General features: G+C 44.7%; 2 protein-coding genes across 2 annotated transcripts in view; one reads left to right on the top strand and one right to left on the bottom strand.

The window, feature by feature from the left end:
• LOC115533216 (beta-galactoside alpha-2,6-sialyltransferase 2) overlaps positions 1-7684 on the top strand; it is a 41219-nt gene extending 33535 nt beyond the window's left edge. The window contains exon 7 of the mRNA XM_030343579.1: positions 4416-7684. Coding sequence (XP_030199439.1) covers positions 4416-4663 — 248 coding nt within the window. The 3' untranslated portion in view covers positions 4664-7684. The remainder of the gene's footprint in view (positions 1-4415) is intronic.
• Positions 1582-20189, bottom strand: LOC115533217 (vertebrate ancient opsin-like). Its single transcript, XM_030343580.1, has 4 exons — positions 19838-20189; positions 13223-13551; positions 7951-8184; positions 1582-3156 (listed from the first exon to the last, which is right to left on the bottom strand). Exons 1-4 carry the CDS (start codon positions 20187-20189, stop codon positions 2938-2940), a joined length of 1134 nt encoding a protein of 377 aa, XP_030199440.1. The 3' UTR covers positions 1582-2937.
• Between the last annotated feature and the right edge of the window lie 2184 nt (positions 20190-22373).

Genomic DNA, 22373 nt, shown 5'->3' with positions numbered 1-22373 from the left:
GCGAATAAGTCGGGAAAAATCGACCTTGGTGCGATTCTAATGAATATCCAAACGGAAATCGCGCCATATGTGTACAGTCCCATTAAGGACCATGACTTGTAATCGTATTCTTGACATGCGAAACCCACACTATGAACAATCACGTTCAATGTAAAATAACCTTTGCCTGCAAGCTATGACATATACTTATAGCTTGCACACTTTGTATAAATAACTTAACAGCCCTGGGTTATGCCCGTGCTAGGATCGAGGGTGGGGGTGGTGGTACTTCCAAGCATACGTCAGTCCATACACCCGTCAGTGCGTAGTAGTGGGGGGGGGGGTTGATTGGATTCCTCATCCCCAGGGCTCAAGTGGGTTCCCAGGCGACTAGATTAGTCTGCAGGCTATTGACACGTTCCAAGAGAAGGAGGGCATCGATGGGGGCTGCGCTGCGACCGGCAGGGACGGGGTGGATGAATGGGGGGCCACCCATGTTCCGTCCAGCGTGACGGCAGCATTGCGGCGCATCAAGCGTCGGTGATCAACAGTCACTTGAGAAGAAGGGGAGACATGTGTATGTGCACACACGTACACAAGCAAGCACACACATGCACACACCAACCAGCAATATGAGGACATGCTGAAGCCTTCGCTTTCATTTGTTTTGCTCATTTCCATAACTGAAAGGTGCGGAACCCTTTTATGAAAAGTCGAGTCAATTATGAAAAGTAGTTTTCAGCGGTCATGTTGGTCCACTGCATTTCCAGCTCTACATATGCTACAACACTACAGCCTCAGGAAATACATATTCCCAAAAATATATTTACTTAGTTTCTTCGATTGAGCTTCGATTGAGCACTAAACTTAAGATAACCAGTAGGTTCATTAACATAAATGAAACATAGTCCCCACTGGGCATTGCAATTAACATACATATGAATTAATACATTCACAATGTAACATAAATAAGACAATTAACAATATGGTAAACATATGGACAGATGAGAATATTTCACCATACACATATATAAATATACATCAATACAGTATCACTTGTACATTCTTCAAATGTTCATTTTTCAACAGCAGACTAGTATCTTCTGAGAAGGAGAGAAAATAGGGCCGGCCATACACACTACATACATACTACCTCGGCAAGCCAAAAGTAGCAAGTGTATATCGCGAGCTAAGCAAATGTGCACTGCATTATGAATGTGCATTATGAATGTGTGAATGGACATTTGGGAGGTTCAATTTTACCCTTGCTCACACAGCAGCTTTTTATCTTCCGTGGGGAGGGGGTGCTTATTTCTGTCATATTAATGAGATATGCTTCCTATATCCTGGCCCAAACCTGCACTAGCCCAAACCCTTCCTACCTTGGCACCTATATCTAAGTATTGAGTGTGGTTGCAAAGCAAGCCAGACTATTGTTTTTAAGTGTCTTTTATGCTTTAATTGTATAATTCTTACGCCTTTTTTATGTAGCTATCTCCTCCTACAGTTGTTGAGGGATAAACACCGAAACAATGGCAATAAATACCGGGCATATATCTGTGCAGTGTGCGTCTTTTTTTTAAGTGTTAACATTGTATACTTATTATTATTTATTATGGAAAGGGAATGGGGAAAAAACTCTAAATTCAACCACTCCTCACGCATACATTTGGGAGTTGTCACGTTTGACTATAGGGGGCACTGTAATTAGTGGTAGAACCTAAACTACCACAGCCCGAATCCCGTAGAATTCACACACCGAGAGGTCATGTTGGTCCACTACATTTTGTTGCACTGCATGTGTGTAAGTGTGTGGGCGTAATGATACTACACACGCTACAACAATGCATCCTCCGGAAATTCAGATTCCCAAAAATATATTTATTTTCTTTCTCATGATTCAGCTCAATTCAACTTAGGTTAATCATTAGGTTCATTAACATAAATGAAATATAGTCCCCGACTGGGCATTGCAGTTATCCTACAGTGAAATGAATACACTCACAATTTCACATAAATAACATTATTAACAATACTGCAAACATATTGACAGATGAGAATATTTCAGGCACCATGCACATACATATACAATAATACAATAGGTTTACTTGTACACTTTGCACAATTTCCAAAGTTTCATTTTTCACCGGTAGACCATAACATGGCCAGAGTAAACATGGCCAACAATACACACTACATACACGCAACGTCGGCAAGCATAGTGAAGTAGCCAGTGAGCACCTAAGCAATTTGTACGTTTGTACATCTGGGAGTTGTCACATTTGACCACATTGGGCGTGAAACCAAACCCCCCCCACCCCCCCGGTGTGTGTGTGTGTGTGTGTGTGTGTGTGTGTGTGTGTGTGTGTGTGTGTGTGTATGTTTGTCCATCGCATATCTCTGTTTATCTGATCTACTTCCCATTTGGCGTGTGTGTCGCTTGGTGCCCAAGGAATTGCAGTGTAGACTTATTTGGACACACAACATGATCAATATATATAAGTTATGAGCAGGCACATCCTGAATGTTCAATGCGGAGGTCTGCCGCGCAGTGACCAAGGGACTAAGAACCTAGCATATTTGCCAATAAGCCTTGCTAGCATTAGCATGTTAGCATGCTCCCGTAAAATTGTTGGCTTGACCAACCGCTCCTTTTCTTCAGAAGATGTTATTTATGGTACGTTATACCTTAAATATGTACATTTCCTACTGTACATTACACCTCTAATCTCATACCCAAACGTAACAGCGTTGTTAAGTGTTGAAGCAACACATAGCACGATAAACAAAAACATAGCTCCACAGATCAAACCTCAGAACACTGCTATCCCTTCACCCACTGCACCACCTCAGGCCCGGTGCTCAACACACCGCGCGTCGATCCTGCGTGCCACAGCCTTTCACCCTTCCGGGGTAAAGAGCCTCGCCCTCCGAGGTTCTCGGAGGGCGACCCACAGGTCATGAGGTGATCACCGACGGGCTGAAGCGTTCCGTGGTGGGCAGGCTGGTGCACACCTTGAGGTTCCTCGAGGTGGACTGGTCGGTGCAGGCCACGGTGTTGCTGTACACCCGGCGGTTGAGCTGGATGATGGTGGTCCTGGACGGCAGGGAGGACCCCCCTCTCTGGGCCCCTGCCCGGCCTTTGCAGTGGAACAAGATCAGGAAGCACCGGTAGAACTGTGGCGGGGGGGGTGATAAAAAGAAAGAAGCGAAATGACTTCACATGTATAATGTACGACGCTTGACGTCGATATGCGAGACCACCCTAGTGACCCGACGACGGCCATCCCACAGAGTTTGAAGAAGAACGTTGCGCCTGACTGGGAGTTGAAACTTGAAATTACCCTTTGCAATCACTCTCCAGTGGAGAGCTAAATCATTTGGATCTCTTTGAAGTCCCTCAGGCAGAAAACTCTTCCCTCCCCAAGGGCTTTGCAGAGTCTTCAGCCGCAGGAAGCGCAGTTCAGAGTAGGAAATAGTCCACTTAATGGACCTGGCCTCTGTGTGCTCAGGGTCGTTTTTGATCTCTGCTTGTATCCTCAAAGGCCAGTGCACATGTTGGACAGAGAAACCGTGACAGCTGTCCATTAACCCTGCGCGACCCCACACTCCTGCTGTATTTTAAAGACACACACTGGGAGTTGATGGGAGGGGGGCTGGAGGGGTTGGGGGGGGGGGGGGGGTGAAGCAACCTCAAGGTTAGTTGTTCGGTCTTGGGAAGGTTTGACAGCAAAATGTGAACGGACGGCTTCAGAGACGTAACTGGCATGAGACAGAAGGCGTGCTGCTGAATGATTAAACACAGCGATGTACGTTGAGCTACAAGAGGCAGGTTTTGGCCCAGCCCGGGGGCCACAGGAGACGACGTCGAGAGTTGAGCGGGGGGGACATGTGGAGTTCATGTGAGTTATCAGGCTTGAACCGTCGTCATAGTAACGGCGATCTTCCCAAGACACTGCCAGGGTTGTCTCCAAAAACTCACAATCTGTTATTGTTTGTGACGTACTGAAAAAAATAGTTTTTTTTTTTTTTTTACGTTGTGTGATTGACATTCTGCTCATTGCTGCTTGAAGCCAAGTCGTGGGAGTTTTTATCTTGACTACTCCCTGCTTTTCTGCAGAAATTAACAACTGAGACAATCTCCCTGCTGCTGTGAACTCCACATGTTGTGCCACTGGTGCTACAGAGAGACCGCTCGGGCATGAAGATGAAGCATGTTTTCGTGTGTAAACCGCATGCTACAATGCATCCGTCATTCCACCAGTCGATGCAGTCAAACACGTCACGGACACAGACACGCACACACAAATCATCCAGGGCTCCACATGAACAAAACTCAAACGTGTGGGGTTCGTCTGAAGTGGGGCGACAAATCCCACAAACCCCTAAATATCTGTATAACCTTTTGCCTACGCGTGTTTTTTCCACAATTGCAGGAACCCTCCTGATGATGGCGTTGTGCGAGCAGGTCCACGTGTACGAGTACATCCCGTCTTTGCGGCAGACGGACCTGTGCCACTACCACGAGCACTACTACGACGCGGCGTGCACGCTGGGCGCCTACCACCCACTGCTGTTCGAGAAGAGCCTGATCCAGCGCATCAACACGGGGCCCGAGGCCGACCTCAAGCAGAAAGGCCGGGTCACGCTCCCGGGCCTTGGCTCCGTCCACTGTGAAGGCTGAACCCTTCCGCATCCGCGTCCGAGGACGACCAATACCACAATAATGTGCTACAAACGCCCACACACACACACACATACACACATGCACACGCGCACACACACAAACACACACACACATCCCCCCCCCCCCACCCCTTTGGCTGACAAGGGGGAGGAGTGCAATAATGCCACAGGAGATAAGGGGTTTGTCGGTGATGGAGGGTTGGGGGGGCTACAACACAAGGAAATATATATACAGAAGATCAGACCCATGATGAACACTAAGCCATAACCCCGTAAAGGTGGGATCAACTTTGGGGCATTGGGAGAAGACGTCATCTCCGTCTCCTTAACCTGGCGTGTCAGGTGTTTTTTTGTGTTTGAAGCGACAGGCGGTTGCACCACTGTTCCAAACGGACTTCCTGCTTCAGCTGAGCCATGTTAGCAGGGGAGCTGACGCGGGTAGCAATAGGTCCATGTTTTTAGGTCGTCGGTATCTGGGTGTAATTTGAGTATTGTGAACTCTGTGTCGGTCGACACATCTTTTGGGTGGTCCCTCACTTGGTCTATCGGAGGGAGAAAGAAAAAAATATCACTGTAATGTCGGTGATTACTTTTTTTTATATTAGTCTACAGAGTTGTGGACATTTACGACTGCGGTGGTCTGCACTGAATGTCATTCTCTCTGACACACACGCGCACACCTGTGCGCACGCTCAGCTCAGCTTCATTTAGAAGCTGTACATCAGACATACATGAGTGTATAGGTCATCAGTATTATTGTTTAACAGGCTGGATGTACATTTTACACACAACATTAATATTTGTATTTTGAGCTTTCTTCAAAATATCCTGTCAAGTCAGAAAGCGGTTTCAATTTTTTTGGGAGTCAAATATCAGGGTTTTCTTCTTGGTATTGTTCTCATCAATCAGAATTGAAAACACATGGCTGTGCCTGTGTTTTAAGGCACGGCCATGTTTTAATTTGCATGACATGACGACACACCCAGGCACACGCACGCCAACTGGCAACGGGGTTGTCCCTCCTAGCACTTGAAGGTCGACATCTGAATCGATCCCAAACGGGTTTGTCGGAGAGGCAGTCTGAGAACCCAGTGCCTGGTTGTCTACAGAACACAACCCTGGAGAAACATGCAGTATCCACCCATTCTTAGTGCTCCTGTCGAAGCCAGCGCTGTGCACTGTGCCACACAATACGGCGCATATCAGCCCGCATTAGAAGGCCAGACGGTCTTCTTCCCGTTGAATGTAACTATAAACCCTACATAATTGTCATATCTGCTTGGTGAGAGCGCTGCTGAAATCGTGTCGGCGTCAACACGCGACTCACTGAACGCGTTTAGCTCTCGTGTGTCGTGCGCGACGGCACGGCCTCCGTCCCTTTCCGCCGAGTACGTACAGCCTACTCATATGTCCTGAATCCCCCCTCCACGTCAATATTGATTTGTTCGTTGTTCTGTGATCCGCGTAAGCCCCGCCCTAGCTAGATGGCGAACCTGTGGAACTCATGGCACAGATATCCACAGCAGCCGGGGTCACCGGGTCAGGGTCTTGCCGCGCGTACGCAGCGAGAGCGGTCGGAGCGCCTTTAAGCTAGCACAGATATATTGGCGGAGCAGCGGCCCAGCCTAAAGTGTTTGTAAATGTCACGGGAATGGTGTTCATCTGTGGGCGGGAAATATCACCCGTATTCCTCGATTGAATTTTGGTGAAGTGCATTCTCTTCTAAAGAGGAGTCACTGTGTGCCATAATGGTGTGTGTGGTAGATCCAAATGTGCTCAAAAGTACGTCCTTGTTTTTGTTTTTTAACTCTTGTTCGGGTCCGCCTGGAATAGTTAAGCTTTTGTAAAAAAAAAAGAATAAAAAAAAAGATTTGTCTTTGTTTGTTGGCAATCATGGTGCCTAGCATTGTTCTGTGTCAACTGGTTTTAATACGACTATGCTTTAATCCATCTCCGCAGGAGGCACCTGTTGAAAGGAGCTGGCCAGATATTGAAATTGTTTTAGATGACAAATCTCTGGCTTGTGTTTGTGTAAAATAATTATTTCATTAAGCTTGTGGTAATGCAATATGATATGGAGTCGGTTGACTTTTTTTCCATTTTTGCCCCAGCTTTTCCTTATTGGTCGTGCAAAGAAAATCTGTGAATTTGTTGATTTTATTGAACAAAAGGGTAACGGATAACATTTTAAATATAATGTACATAAATCCATTTCGTTTTTTTTATTCTAATCTTTGTTTTTAAACGTTCCGATGCACAGAGCATGTAAATCTGAGTGTGGACTGAAAGTCTTATACGGTGTGTGTGGGTGATTTATTATTATCCTTTTTTTCCAGGGGTTTTGCCATTACCAGTGCATGTGTGTGTGGATAGGTTGGTCGCCTTTGCAGCTATTACCTTTGCCCTGGAAGCACTCAAAGACATGCTGTGCCCTATAGCAGATACGATGCGTTTGACCAAATGGTGCCAAATGTAAAATCTTTAATGATGCGCTACTGTGCGTTGATGGCAGGCAAGGGGGCACTCCTTAAGGAGCTGGAGCTTCTTGTTGCGGCCGGATTCGATTTTGAATTGATTTACCCTAAAAAAAGAAATACATGAAATAGAAAGCTCTGTGAGATGTGGATCTCCCTCTTGCTATTGAACGAGGTACACCGTGCCTAAACCTGCCAACAAGGCCCTTTTGGGCTCGGAAGATTGTGGATCAGTATTGCTCTCTCTCTTTTCAATGGGCCTCCATGACGTCTCCATGTCACGTTCTGTGGCCGGTGCTGCTGGTTCCAACCCTTCCCCGCCCCGCTAACTGTTACAGGAGGAGGAGAGGACAAGAAGCACCCGGACACAATGCTGGTCTCAAACTCTCTTCGGCCTTTGAAAAAAAGAAAGCCACCACGACCCGTCACTGAAGCCCCCTTTCTTAAACTTGAATGAATATTTAAATAACCGACTGTTTAAATGATGATCAGCTTTTCTTTTGTTTGTTTTTTACCATTCAAATAAAGATGTTGTAAATGTACAACAGTCTGTCTTGGCTTATCTCTCTTGTCCACACACACACACACACACACACACACACACACACACACACACACACACACACACACACACACACACACACACACACGGGGGTATACCCCATTTTATAATTCACAGCTAATCTCATTCATTACACTCAGACACGCACAAAAACACAGGACGTTTTATGAACCGCAAAACATTTCCTCCTGGCTAACCTCATTCATTACTCTCACATCGACACACACGCGCGCTGAGCTTGCGGCCCACCTGTTTGTTCATCAGGATGTAAATGAGGGGGTTGATCACCGTGCTGCTCTTGGCCAGCAGCGAGGGAACCACACTGGCCACCGGGCTGATGATGTTGTCCGGGCCGAAGGTGGCCATCATGGCCACCACGCCGTAGGGCATCCAGCACACCAGGTAGCACACCACCGTGGTCAGCACCATGAACAGGATGCGGTACTCTCTCCGGCGTGCCGCCGTCCTGCGGTGCTTGCCCACCTGCGTGACGACAACATACACAAAACACACACACACACACACACACACACATACACACCACTTTGAGATTCAGACACATTTGGAATTATTCATTAAGAGTCTAGACCAACAGATCTGTATCATGTGTTGGTTTGGAAGTGCAACTCAAGCACAGAAACATGGCCAGGTGACTGTAGTTACGTTACAAAGTATGGAAGGCATCTATAGAGGCAGAACAGGATTCGGTAAGCAACATTGTGGGTGACCAGGGGCACCCCTTGCCTAGTGATTTGAACCGTTGCCATCTGGCAGACGATATCGCCCACTCTACTTACCGAAAATAGCTCCAAGATTTCACTTGTAGCACGAGCCATTAAGTTATTAAAAGGGTAAAGCACTAAACACTAGAACCTTAACCCCCAAACACTTTCTCTCTGCCTCTTAACTAATGAATTATCAGTTAGGCTGTGACAGGGAGGTGATGATGATCTAATTTCTTAAAATGTTAAATGAATAGGCCATTGGGATGCCCCAAAGCGTGTTAGTCACAGAGGAGACGAGGTGAATTCACTTGCCTCACCTACTTCTAAATGTTAGGGCAAAGATGCTCTGATTGTACATTTGAGTCATATTGGACTGGAACTTTCTGAACCCAAAAAGATAACATGGGCACATCTGTTGGTGAGGAAGTACTACTCCTTAGAGTTGTCCCTCTATTTCCTGATATCAAAAACGAGTGATGGGAGAGAATGATTTATTTTCAACCCTCCATACAAGACCAGCTCTCATATTGACATGTATTGGTTGCAAATACTTGTATGCTAGGGGATCTTTCTATTTACTAGAGCCTCATCCAACTAATCGTGAGCGACAGCCTTTCCATAGTCTCCCCATTGCTTAAAGATCCCATGCCATTCTATTTTATGATGCTTTAATATAGGTATTAGTGGGCCACAAACACAGTATTCAAAGACGTCCCCGAAATTCAGCCGTGGTGCAGAGTTACAGTCACTCCGAAACAGTCGCACATTGAGCTTCCCCCAAACGCGCTGTTTCGGTGGGCGTGTCAAGGCAGGTCAAGGAGGGGGGTGGGGGTGTGGCCCTGAGCAGCTTGTAGCCACTACCATGCGCTCTGTATGCGGTGGGCGTGTCAAGGCAGGTCAAGGAGGGGGGTGGGGGTGTGGCCCTGAGCAGCTTGTAGCAACTGACAGTACCATGCGCTCTGTTTACGGTGGATGTATCGCAATGGCTCTTAGAAACCCATATTATACATAGATATCTATATCATATAATATATAATATATATTATCACGGCCAAAAGCTGTGTGAGCCTCCAGACGATAGGTTATTATGAATCTCAAACGACCGCGTCTACTTCAGATTGATGTGGAAGTGGAAGAACCAGAGACGTCGGAGAACCCGACGAAGTCCTTTGTGATTCATTATATCGTCTGGACGCGCACACAGCTTTTGGCCGTGATAATATGTATTATTTGATATAGATATCTATGCATTATATGATATTATTTAGATATAGAGCAGAGCTCCAGGACTGTAACGCAAGTGTTGTACACTTCCTTGTTATTTGGATAACCGTTCTGCTGTTGTTGGTGTGATGGCGCATAACACGTAGGACTCTCGTCTCTGGTATTTCTACAACGAGACTCGTAGTGGGGGTTATCTCAGCCATGGTTGAGAATGAATTGGGGGAAAGGAACTTTGGCTTTGACTCCCTGAAGTAGGCTACATGAACCACGACATGGAGGAGAAAGGGATTGTTGGCCGCGAATGTATCCCGCTTGAGCCCTGCTTCCCGCCGCCTCGGCAGCGGTCAGCGCTAATCACCGCCTCGGCAGCGGTCAGCGCTAATCACCGCATCCTGAAGCCGAGGCGGTGGTCCATCGGCAGCGAGGCTCCGGCGGGAGACGACCGCGGTCAACAATCCCTTTCTCCTCCATGTCGTGGTTCATGACTTCAGGGAGTCAAAGCCAAAGTTCCTTTCCCCCAATTCATTCTCAACCATGGCTGAGATAACCCCCACTACGGGTCTAGTTGTAGAAATACCATAGATGAGAGTCCGACGTGTTATGCGCCATCACACCAACAGCAGAACGGTTATCCAAATAACAAGGAAGTGTACAACACTTGCGTTACAGTCCTGGAGCTCTAAATCTAAATAATATCATATAATACATAGATATCTATATCAAATAATACATATTATCACGGCCAAAAGCTGTGTGCACGTCCAGACGATATAATGAATCACAAAGGACTTCGTCGGGTTCTCCGACTTCTCTGGTTCTTCCACTTCCACATCAATCTGTAGTAGACAGAACCCTGCGCTGCCTGCTGCCTGCTGCCGGCGCGAGGCACCACCGCCCGGCTGCCCGCTGCCGGGCGGTGGTGCTTCGCGGCGGTGGTGCCTCGCGGCAACCTGCGGCAGGCAGCATGTCGCAGTTCATGTAGTTCGATGTCGTTCTGCCATTGCATTCAAAATTCTGTAACTAGCCTGTTACTACGAACTAAGCAACTACCGTACACGTATTAGCATTTAGCACTAGCTCAATCACGACTCCTTCAGAATTCTTGTGGGTGGTTACGAACCAACCAAGTGGGCAGGGCCATGAATAATAATTTGACAACGCTACGTCACAGTGTCACCTTATCCAGATCGGCTCATTTCTTCTGCCTTTTTCCTTTCATTGCCTATTGCATTCAGCAGACAAACTGCATAGATTTCAAACTTACCACAGCTCACAAACTTATTCAGACCTATGTTATTTAACAAACAATAGGAAAAATGTGATTTTAATGGCATGGGCTCTTTAACGGTTGCAATGTTATTTAAACAGGCAGCTCTAACAGAGCTTTGTCTGAGTCATAGACTTGTTTTTCTTCTGCACACAAAGGTTTTGGTTTGTGTGCAGAGCATCAGCACTGTGGACCCACGTCTGGGAAACCAACGGGAGCAGTGAAACCAACACAGAGCTAATCATGTGTGAAGGACATTTAGTAAAGGCAGCTTATTGCTGCCAGGGGTCCATTACCAAAACAGAAGAATATACCCATTCAGCACAGGACCTAGGTGGTATGGCCCAGTACGTGTGAGTGTATGTATGTGTGTATGTGTAGTGTGTGTGTGTGTGTGTGTGTGTGTGTGTGTGTGTGTGTGTGTGTGTGTGTGTGTGTGTGTGTGTGTGTGTGTGTGTGTGTGTGTGTGTGTGTGTGTGTTTGCAATAATGTGCAGGTCATGCAAAGTGTACCTATTTCCACTGAGTTTGCAGATCATAATCTTTTTCCAAGTACTACAAATGAATAATACTACAGATATGCGTCCACCCCACAGACTCCACTTCCACCATCACCTCCTCACCCCCCCACTACCACCATCAACTCCCTTCCTGACTGCTAAGGGCTACAGCTACAGCACCTTCTTCAAGGTGAGGCTGGTAGGTAATCATAAGAAGCCAATTCTCTGTACCACATCCAGATAAAATCACAGAAGCAGCCACCTTGGAGGGATTGTCATTCTCCCCCCCCCCCCCCCCCGCGCAATGTCCTCAACGCATTTGAGCAGAACATAACCTCAGAGACCAGGTTCCCGTCCCGTTTTTGTCCGTTTGTTTAACGTTTTCTAACAAACGATTATCTTCTGACTAGAGAAGACCCAGCCAGTCTCGTTTCAAATTGAATGTGACAAGATTGCAGATTTGTGTCTCCAAATGTGTCGTTGATCGCTGCAAGTAAGCGCTTGACCGGTAAGTGAGCTGGTTCTCGAACACAAATGAAAAACTTGACACGGTAATATCCGAATGTAACGGACACGGGTGTCCTTCTATCAGAAGTCCCTTCCTCTTTCTCACCGCTCGCAAAATGAAACCACGCAACTGAAAGCCCCCATCTCTCTTGTTTCTGAACGCATGTAACTGAAAGCTCCAATCTCTGTCGTTGCTGAACCCTTGTAACTGAAAGTCCAGTCGACTACAGTCATTGGTTTGTGTGTCGGCCGGGGTTAGCCTTCTTCCTGCTTTAGGTCATTAGTTCAAATCCTGCACAGTGGCCTTCCACCCTGTTTATCTTCGGGTCCTCCTGCCTCTATGACCGTGATCCAGTTCAGATCAGCCCAGGGGAAGCCCGGGGTGCTGTAGAGGTCAGTGCTTGGCCCCCTGCTACATTTCACAGAATATATCCAGGGACTACAAAGGGGTTTATAAACTCTCCATAACCTTTCTGTTCCCCCAGAAGACCCTTGCTCAGTTGTCAAACCAGGCTGGCTCTCTAGATCAGGGGTCACCAACCTTTTTGAACCTGAGAGCTACTTCATGGGTACTGAGTCATACGAAGGGCACCCAGTTTGATACACTCTTCTGAAATAACCAATGAATTTGCTCAGTTTGCCTTTAGTTATATATTATTAATATTGATTAATGATACTCATCTATGTGAAGACACTGATCATGTTAATGATTTCTCACAATAATTATCAACAATGACTTAAAAAAGTTGCGAAAGAGTTGTTCAAGAATGAGCTGTGCTATTCTCAGAACAGGCCTGCGGTTCCCCTCATATGGTCCTTGCGGGAGCCCTGGTGCCAACGGGCACCGTGTTGGTGACCCCTGCTCTAGATGAAGGCCACCACACACCTTCAGCCCAGTTCAGATCCTTAAAGCTGTGGTGTTGAGAATAGGACATCCGGATTGGCACCCACACACAGAGCATCAGTCACCAGGCTGGAGGCTTCCACCCACCTGGTCCTCAAGCAGAACCCAGACTCTGTTCATGAGACGGTCTGCATAGTACCTCACACCCCGTCACCCTTCAATCTGTATTTTTAATGCCTCAAGCTATCCTGGAGTTGACGTCAAACTCACTTGCAAGTCTGCACGAACCTGTCTGCGGAATGAAAGTTCCCAAGAAAGTTCACTGCAACGTATTCTACATGCAAATATCGCTCGCCGCATAATGAACTATAAAGGAGTCCATACCTCAGAAACCTAAAAAGCGACCAATCCTATGTCTATACATATACACAGTATACATTGTGTAGGCTACCTACCTGTTTGACAGCCCAGAGCAGCCGGCCGTAGCAGTAGACCATAAGCAGCATAGGCAGGCCCAGGCAGAAGATGAAGAGGCAGATGATGTAGGCGTGGGACTGGGCTGTCCGGACCTTCCAGGACACGGAGCAGCTGGTCCCGGCGCCCTCGAGGTCGTAGCTGCTCCAGCCGAGCAGGGGGGGCACCGTCCAGATGAGGGAGTAGACCCAGGAACAGCACACCGCCACCAGGGGCTTGCGGTAGTCGGGCCAACGGTTGTTGTTGCACACGGTGAGCGTGCTGTAGCGGTCGTAGGACAGGATCACCAAGGAAATCAGCGACACGATGCCTGAGGGCATCCGGACGAGAAAGAGAGGGAGACAGGGGGGGGGGGGGGGGGGGGAGAGAGGGAGAGATGGAATAAGAGAGTGAAGGAGAGAGAGAGAGAGAGAGAGAGAGAGAGAGAGAGAGAGAGAGAGAGAGAGAGAGAGAGAGAGAGAGAGAGAGAGAGAGAGAGAGAGAGAGCAGGAGGGAGAGGTGGTGAAAGAGGGAGATAGGGAAATAGAGTGAGAAATACAGAGAGAGAGAGAGAGAGAGAGAGAGAGAGAGAGAGAGAGAGAGAGAGAGAGAGAGAGAGAGAGAGAGAGAGAGAGAGAGAGAGAGAGAGAGAGAGAGAGCAGGAGGGAGAGGTGGTGAAAGAGGGAGATAGGGAAATAGAGTGAGAAATACAGAGAGAGAGAGAGAGGGAGAGAGAGAGAGAGAGAGAGAGAGAGAGAGAGAGAGAGAGAGAGAGAGAGAGAGAGAGAGAGAGAGAGAGAGAGGAGGGAGGGAGATAAGCAAAGACAGGAAAAACAAGGCCTAATAATGCGCATAAATATTCATTATTATGCTCATTATTTTGGCTATTCTCCTGTGATACCGTTCATTATGTTCAGTTAACTACGTGTGCATCAGTCACCTGTTGTAATTGTGTGTGGAAGTAGTTAGTATCTGAGAGTTGCATTTTCTGCCATCTGCAACAACTTGCAGGCTTCGATAATTACATTGAGCCTCACATGACACTTATATAAAGGGTGTGTGTGTGTGTGTGTGTGTGTGTGTGTGTGTGTGTGTGTGTGTGTGTGTGTGTGTGTGTGTGTGTGTGTGTGTGTGTGTGTGTGTGTGTTGTTCTCAGGCATGATTTACATTTATGAAATTGATTTTGTTTTGGAACAAAACTTTTGTTGGAAACCTTTGAGAAATCATACCTGGTGATGAACCTCCCAGTCAGAAGCCCTGATCAAATTTGTCAATAACAGATAAGATCACTAGATTAGGTTTCATAATAAATATGAATAACTTATTAAGTTATTAATTAAGCATAATATAGCCCTTTTACAAGAAAAGTTAACTACCATTTTAACAACAATGATTAAAAATATGTTTAAGGGGTACTAAATACCTCACACCGTCTTAAGTGATAAATGCTGGTATGTGTGTAAAATATGATACTAAGAACACCTTTCAGTTGACCTATCCGGGGTGCTTCCTTTGTTAGATACACATTGAACAGAAAATAAATACAATGAGTATGACACACATTTCATAAAAAGGTTTTTTCTTTTCACATTGAAACATTACGTTATCCACAGTTAAAACGATTTTGTGATGTTGTGAACATTTCAATCAATAATATCCAAGGATGACTTTTTTTGGTCTTAAAAAGAATAGAATGGCAAAAATAACGAGTTTTCTCATTATGTTCTCGTTATAAAGCAAACAATAGTCGCAGAAAATTGACCAATTTAATGTATGCATACAGCAGTCTCCTCTTTAGCAGATTGAGCCAAGAATACAGTCTCACAGAGCCTTTTACCACAGTTTCACCTCCTCCCCAGTAGACTGTGATCCTTAGGGAAGGGGGGCACAGTTGTCCTCCTCTTCTGTGAGGCAATTTGTCCTCACATCACAGGTGGGAGATATTTACACAAAGGCCAGAGATTCCTGTTTTCTCACCAAACAGATATATACATAAAGGGGTCACTGCTTTGTCGTGACCGGTTCACGCAAGGACACAGGAGGACAACAATTGGGAACTAGATAACTCTATTTTACAGCTGGGGTGGCTATAACAAAACCTCAAGAAAAACCTTAAATGATTCAAACTGAACAGCATATCGATTTTTCCATCACATCACCTAAAAGACCATATAGTCTGCAGATCCACTTGACCCCTGAACTGGTTTATCAATCGTATTTTCCAAATCTAAAAAAACAATTACATGCATTTTCCGAGCAGGGAATGGGCCATGTAGGGGGATTACTGTTCCTATGGCAATAGTCTCCATAGTTTTCTGCCACAACCGAGGAAAGAATGGCACAATAAATGCATTGGAAGGCATGGCAATGCGGGTCGCAGTTGGATACTGTGTTGGAACTCAAGAAACCAACTTGATTAGAGAGAGGTCATCTGTACGTCGGACAATGGGACACATGATTCTTCTTCTTGTTGTTTTTTAGGGAAACTGTTCTTTGACCTCAACCTGATGTTTCTGAGGGGAAATCAATCACCCCGATGGGGAATTTAAGGGTTACAGCAAAAAAAATAAAAACATAAAAGAAGGTGAGGAAGACTTAAATAATTTAGCGACAAAGAGATGAATTGCCCCATAGTTAGTAGTAAATGGCAATATGACACATTCCCCATTAATAGGCAATGGTGTAGATGGATGCTAATTAGTAGACAAACAAAGAAAATATTTAAATATAGAATGGAAAGATATTAATTATGAAAAACCCAAGACATTTGAGTTTTCAATTCATGATATATACACAAATATTTGGTTGCCTGCAGACTGCCATTGTATGCAGTGTTTACAATAATGAGTTAAGCACACACACACACACACACGCACACGCACACGCACACACACACACACACACACACACACAAAAACACACACACACACACACACACACACAGTGTACACAGTTGTCTTTTTTGCTGTCCAATCTGCCTGGTTTGTGTCCGTTTCACTCAGCCACCTGAAGGCTGAACCATGTTGCTTAATCATTCTACTTGCATCTTCATTCAACAACAGCCAATGCAGCTTCAGGTAGCTAGTAGCATGAGGACATTTTTAGATCGTTTTTTATAGCATTTTTATAACAAACCTCTCCATCCAAAGGCCACACACTAGACATTCACCATTCACACTTCCACACTCTTTATAATACGAGGACTCTTTATGTGTCTGTAGTCCGATCGACTGTACACTCTGCGGCTGTATAGCTGAGGACCCAACGAAGTGCAGTGTTGAGTATCGAGTTGCTTGGATGAGTGTTTCTTGCCAATGCTGAAAGTAGCAGTACTGGAGGCCAATCACATCTGAACAGCTTTGAACGGGCACGTTTTGTTTAACAAAATTAGAAAGAATGTGCAGCAAAATATCAATTTCTTTCAATCACTTTCGATTGGCTCCAATTAGGGCATGTCGATGTCACCTGGCAATATTGTACGTCACACTAAAAAGTATCCGTTCTTTTTTCTGGAATTACCATTAGAGGGAAAATTTAGACTCTTTTTATTCATACATATCCACACTTGTGAGGTGTGATTTGTGTGACAGCAGTATAATTCCGACCCACTAAAATATGTCTGATGACTGCTGTCCACAAATCATCCAACACTTCATTGCTCTCCACCAACCCATTATATTCCTAAATGAAAGCTGTCCACCTTGATAATTAAACAAGCACACACACACACACACACACACACACACACACACACACACACACACACACACACACACACACACACACACACACACACACACACACACACACACACACACACACTCACACACACACACACACACACACACACACACTTACACACACACACACACACACACACACACACACACACACACACACACACACACACACACACACACACACACACACACACACACACACTCACACACACACACACAGTGTCACAAGACCGGGTTTCTCTGTGAATGCCTTATCCTCATGGACAATATCCTTATGGACAATATGCATGATGGATTTTCTTCTCCATCCCAGTCCACCGATCCTATCTGATCGTACCTTCCTCAAGAGTCAAGACACATATTCCATTCCAAAGCGTTCCATGTTCAGCCCTTGCTCTATCAGGGGACACTGTACATTGTAAAGTCATTGTAAAGTATATACAGCTGGCATGTTGCTTACGCATGAGCATGTCATATGCTCATGCATGTGACATCTCAATCTATCGTGCTCTCTTGTTCTTCAGCGCTCACAAATAAACTCCCTGTTTCTACTCTGTCGGTTTCAGTTATAATAGTCATATGTAAGTTAACACAGGTTCAACGCATCACATGTTCCAAGTCATGCACTAAATGGGGGATATATGATCTGTTACAAAAGCATAATCTCCGCCATCCGGGTCGCTCTAAGCGTCATTGGGCATCTGTGCAGCTTAAGCATTACCGTCATTTTAATGAGGCTATGGGAGAACATGATGAACTCTATGTTTGCAATGTGAGATTCTAGACATAAATAGGCATCTGTCTGAGAACCCATACACTGAACACTATCACACTCAGTCAGCAACAGCACAGTCTCTGGGGTGAATCACCTCTTCTTTGGACTTGGTCCTTCTTATTGGCTGAAGCTGTGGCTGGTCATGAGACTTCCTATATTCGATGTATTCCATATTCCATACATTATTATAAAGCTGAATAACAATTGTTCTTGTGTGACAGAAAGAGCTGATAGCCAGAAGAGGATGGGAGCTCAATAAGATGTTGCCTCAGAGGCGCGGGGAAGCTTCTGACTAGCTGTGATCTGTCAGTAAATCGTGGCACGTATTGCACTCTGGTTCACTACACAATGCACATGAATACATCAACAAAGCAGACGAATCTCCTAAACAGCAAAGGCTGTTTTTATCTGAGGAAACTGAAACACATGTCAGTGCCACAGACCCCTGTGAGGGGGAAATGAACAGAAGGAAGGGAGGGGGGGGGAGGAGACGCGTCTATGGCATTATTTCTCATCCGTGTGCGAGCAATAGATAAATGCTGGGAGACAGCGTCATTATTCTACAGTGTTCTCCTCAAACGGCAATGTCAAGCCATCTCCACCTGCCCAGTGGAATGAAGATCGCTGTTCCACAGAGGTGTGTCCATGGCCCTGGTCTGAGACCTTACTCCATTGCTATGCAGAACAGAATCTCCTGAACCACTGCTAACGTCCAGCACACTTGTTTGACGGCCACACGGGAGCACGTGCACACAGACATGCATTTGCAAAATGAGCACAGAAACCGAGTGCAGACATGCATGCATGCACACATAAGCACATCTTACTTTTAGGTATGCACACGCATTCACACAGATGCACGCATGTATGCACAATACTCCACACAAGCACACACACACACACACACACACACACACACACACACACACACACACACACACACACACACACACACATACACACACACACACACACACACACACACACACAATGTGTGTATGTGTATGCGTAAAATACAGTTGCTTTGCTAGGATGCTTCAAAGATAGTTAGTATTGTGGCCATGCCATGGAAGCAAAAAATACATATAAATCAACAATCAATCTTATTGGTTGAATTATATGCATTTTAAGAAAGCATCATATAGGTTGCTGAATTAGCGTATCAACAAAACAAGCAGTGCTAATGAGGGAACATTGGAAAACATAACATTAATAAAAGTGAAAGTAATATTAAGACAAAAAAAGACAAAGACAATACATCAACGTCAAATGATGGATTGGAAGTTTCATGAATCTCATTGACAAAGAATTCCTGAACACCGTCAGTGTGTGTGTGTGTGTGTGTGTGTGTGTGTGTGTGTGTGTGTGAGAGTGTATGTGTGTGTGTGTGTGTGTGGCTGTGTGTGCGTGTGCGTTTGCGTGTGTGTGTTCTTTTAGAGATGCATGGGGGAGATGAATGGCAAGAGCTGAAATGTGTGTAGATAACAACTGACAAAGCTTGATCATAATATACGGAAATGTTCTTATAAGGGAGCATTATATGCAGATCTAGTAATAGTCAGCAATCCATAACCTTGGGACCTGTCATTTTGCAAGCAACATGTAGTGATATGTCAATATATCTAGTTGGTACTGTAAGGTAAGTTAATGTTCTGTAGGGACGCTTGGTCCATATTACTATAAATTATATTAATTATGAATGCAGAACCTAATTGATATAGTTAAAGAAATATGATGATTTGTAAAAAATGCTATGTTTAATAATGGATCGCATGGTAAAATGGTAGCATGGTATAATGCAAGAAAAGTAGCCGACTCCATTAAAATCCATAAGAGATGACTTAATCCTTCAAACACCTATATGAAACGAATCACATGTCAAAACCAAAGCTCTCTCAATATGTAAGGAAAGTTATGCATCTGCATGAAAGACAGAACCTTAAGAAGACAGGACATTTTAGGACGATAAACAACGAAGGGAAATATGCATAAGCAAAAGGCTTTTACTATAAAAATCCTATAACCATACCAGCGCTCTGGGCAGAAGTTAAAAAGCGATTAGCCGTGCAGTGCGGTCCTCGTGGATAGAACTGTTTACTCACCAAAGCAGGAGTTGACGAAGCCATACCAACTGCAGCCAATGCGACCGAGCAGCCACCTTCCCTTGATGCTGGACGCAAAACTGAGTGTAGTGCCAAACACGCACACCAGCATGTCACTGATACTAATGTTTAACAAAAGCATATTCACGGGAGTTCGCAGTGTCTTGAATTTGCAGAACAGCAGCAGCACAACAAAGTTATTTACGAAGCCAAAAGTCATGATGAAGCCCAGGGCAACGGACAGCACGACGAACCCTGTCGGGGACAGCATCTCCGTGCCCGTTGATGTACTAAAATCCCGGTCGGCGCTCACGTTGAAGCTGTAGTTGAGATCAGGCGGGCCCGAAAACATCGTGCTGGTTAACGGTCGGAAAAGTTGGAAGGCAGTTGGACTTCTGGAAGGTAGTTTCTTTGCTTCTTTTTTTTTTCTTTTTTTACATTGTTGAAAAATCGGTCAGAATAAAGTATACATCCATCTGTCGTTGTCCATGTTTTTTTGCGTCTTCAGAAACATGAAATATTCTGCTCCTCAAAATATTCCCATACGAAATGCTGGCACAGGTGAGTGGCCTATTTATAATCGAATACATTTATATTTAGAAATGTTGATCCACGCCATTGCGATGATAACATTAGGCATATTAGTTTGCAGACGCGCTCCGTTTCTTTGCTACAGAAATCTGTCAAAGACAAAGTACAATCATAATGCGCAGAGCTCATCCATCGATGTGCTCACCTTTACGCCCAAAAGACCGTTCGCCAATTGGACAGTTGAGCCAAAATCTTTTACATGCTGACGTTTAGTAAAAAAAAATTCTGTACTTTCGACAATATTCTGTGAACGTGAACCCCTTCGACTATAGAGCATCTTTTATTGGTATCTCTCTACGTCACCAGAGTAATAGGACGTGTGTGTGTGTGTGTGTGTGTGTGTGTGTGTGTGTGTGTGTGTGTGTGTGTGTGTGTGTGTGTGTGTGTGTGTGTGTGTGTGTGTGTGTGTGTGTGTGTGTGTGTGTGTGTGCATGTGTGTGTGTGTCTATGTGAGAGTGTGTGTGTGTGTGTGTGTGTGTGTGTGTGTGTGTGTGTGTGTGTGTGTGTGTGTGTGTGTGTGTGTGTGTGTGTGTGTGTGTGTGTGTGTGTGTTAGAGAGAGGCAGAGAGAGAGAGAGAGAGAGAGAGGGGGGGGGGGGGGGGGGGGGGGGGGTGGTCAAGGGGACGGACATTTGACAGATTCCAAGAGAGCCCATTCAAATATATGTTGCTGCCAAACACACACGTTTGATTATGGCTTGCAAAAGCTCTAACTTGCAATATGCAAGCATCGTATTGGAAGCTACATTTGAGTGGCCGTAAAGCATGACCCTCACGAATCATTATATTGATTACAACACTGATTATATTGTGAATAACATAATAAGGTCTATATTATTTTTCACGATGCCATTAAAGAAGGAGTTATTCACATAATTAACGGATAATCAAAGAGCCTAACCATATGTCATGTGCAAATCTGATTATCTTAAACCTGCAGCATGACGTGCAGCATTGAAATTATATCAATTTTTTGTGATTTTTCAACCAAAATATAATTTTAATTAATGTTTTTCTTTAAAGAGACTCTGGTGAATGACCTGGATTGAAGCATTCATCTGCTTAAGGCTGACATTTTCTCGCGGTAAACGAATCAGGAGGGAGGAGTGTTTCCCTCAACCAACTCTCGTTTTGGATGAAATGAATCAGGTTTCTTCCATGCCATAAAGGGGGACCCCAGATCTTTGCGCTATAAAGCTGCCACTCTGCTTGTCAGGCGAGGTCAACCCAAAGAAACCTTCCCTAAATTGTCCTAATATTTTATTAATGCAGTGCATGATTAAATGCTGAATATTGTTTTTTAAGCTAAATAAAATATCGTTCTTTTTTGTTGTTCAACATTACATGATAGTTAGGATACTACTCATAGAACCCTTGGACAAGAATCCTGCAACCCCTGCCCCATAATGGTATTGTAGCCTATAACTCAATTTACCGCTAGAATGACTAAATGACTAAACAGTCAATATACAGGTATAAATCTTTAAAATATGATAGCAATACAGTAACGGCTCTGGTCTTGGATTTAACACAGATTATGAATCTTCACATTTATATCCACAATAAAGTTTTTGTCTTTCATTATGGATGATTTCAATATTAATCAATTAAACATTTACATTTTTTAGGAACGCAACATGATGTCAACGTTTATAAATGCGTTTAGTCGCAGATGGGTCAGTGCAATGTGGTAGTTTCCTAAATCCGAGTCTTCTATTTATGAATGAACCATTGTGCCTGAGGTGGATGAACCCGAGATTTGAAGTTATGTCTGAATGTGTTGAATGGCTTGACTTTTACTAATCTGTTATTTACATTAATTATCAATTGCATGTTTTGGATATATATGCGATGTCAACAAATAGTGTCAGAAGTCGAATTAAACATTTTAATGACTAAATGGGATATTGAGGATTATTATTATCAAAAGTTAAAAAGCAGTCCTTT

Source organism: Gadus morhua, chromosome 20 (genome assembly GCF_902167405.1).
Source record: "Gadus morhua chromosome 20, gadMor3.0, whole genome shotgun sequence".
Classification (NCBI taxonomy): Eukaryota; Metazoa; Chordata; class Actinopteri; order Gadiformes; family Gadidae; genus Gadus; species Gadus morhua.
Note: the sequence above shows the minus strand (reverse complement) of the source record. Positions and strands in the feature narration are given on the sequence as shown.

Bases quoted from the DNA above. Each gene is read 5' to 3' on its own strand.
- LOC115533217 (XM_030343580.1), bottom strand. From the start codon at position 20,189: ATGTTTTCGGGCCCGCCTGATCTCAACTACAGCTTCAACGTGAGCGCC. The intron at 13,552-19,837 runs GTGAGTAAACAG...GGATGCCCTCAG, and splicing joins CTTCGTCAACTCCTGCTTTG to GCATCGTGTCGCTGATTTCC. The intron at 8,185-13,222 runs GTAGGTAGCCTA...GTCGTCACGCAG, and splicing joins TGCTCTGGGCTGTCAAACAG to GTGGGCAAGCACCGCAGGAC.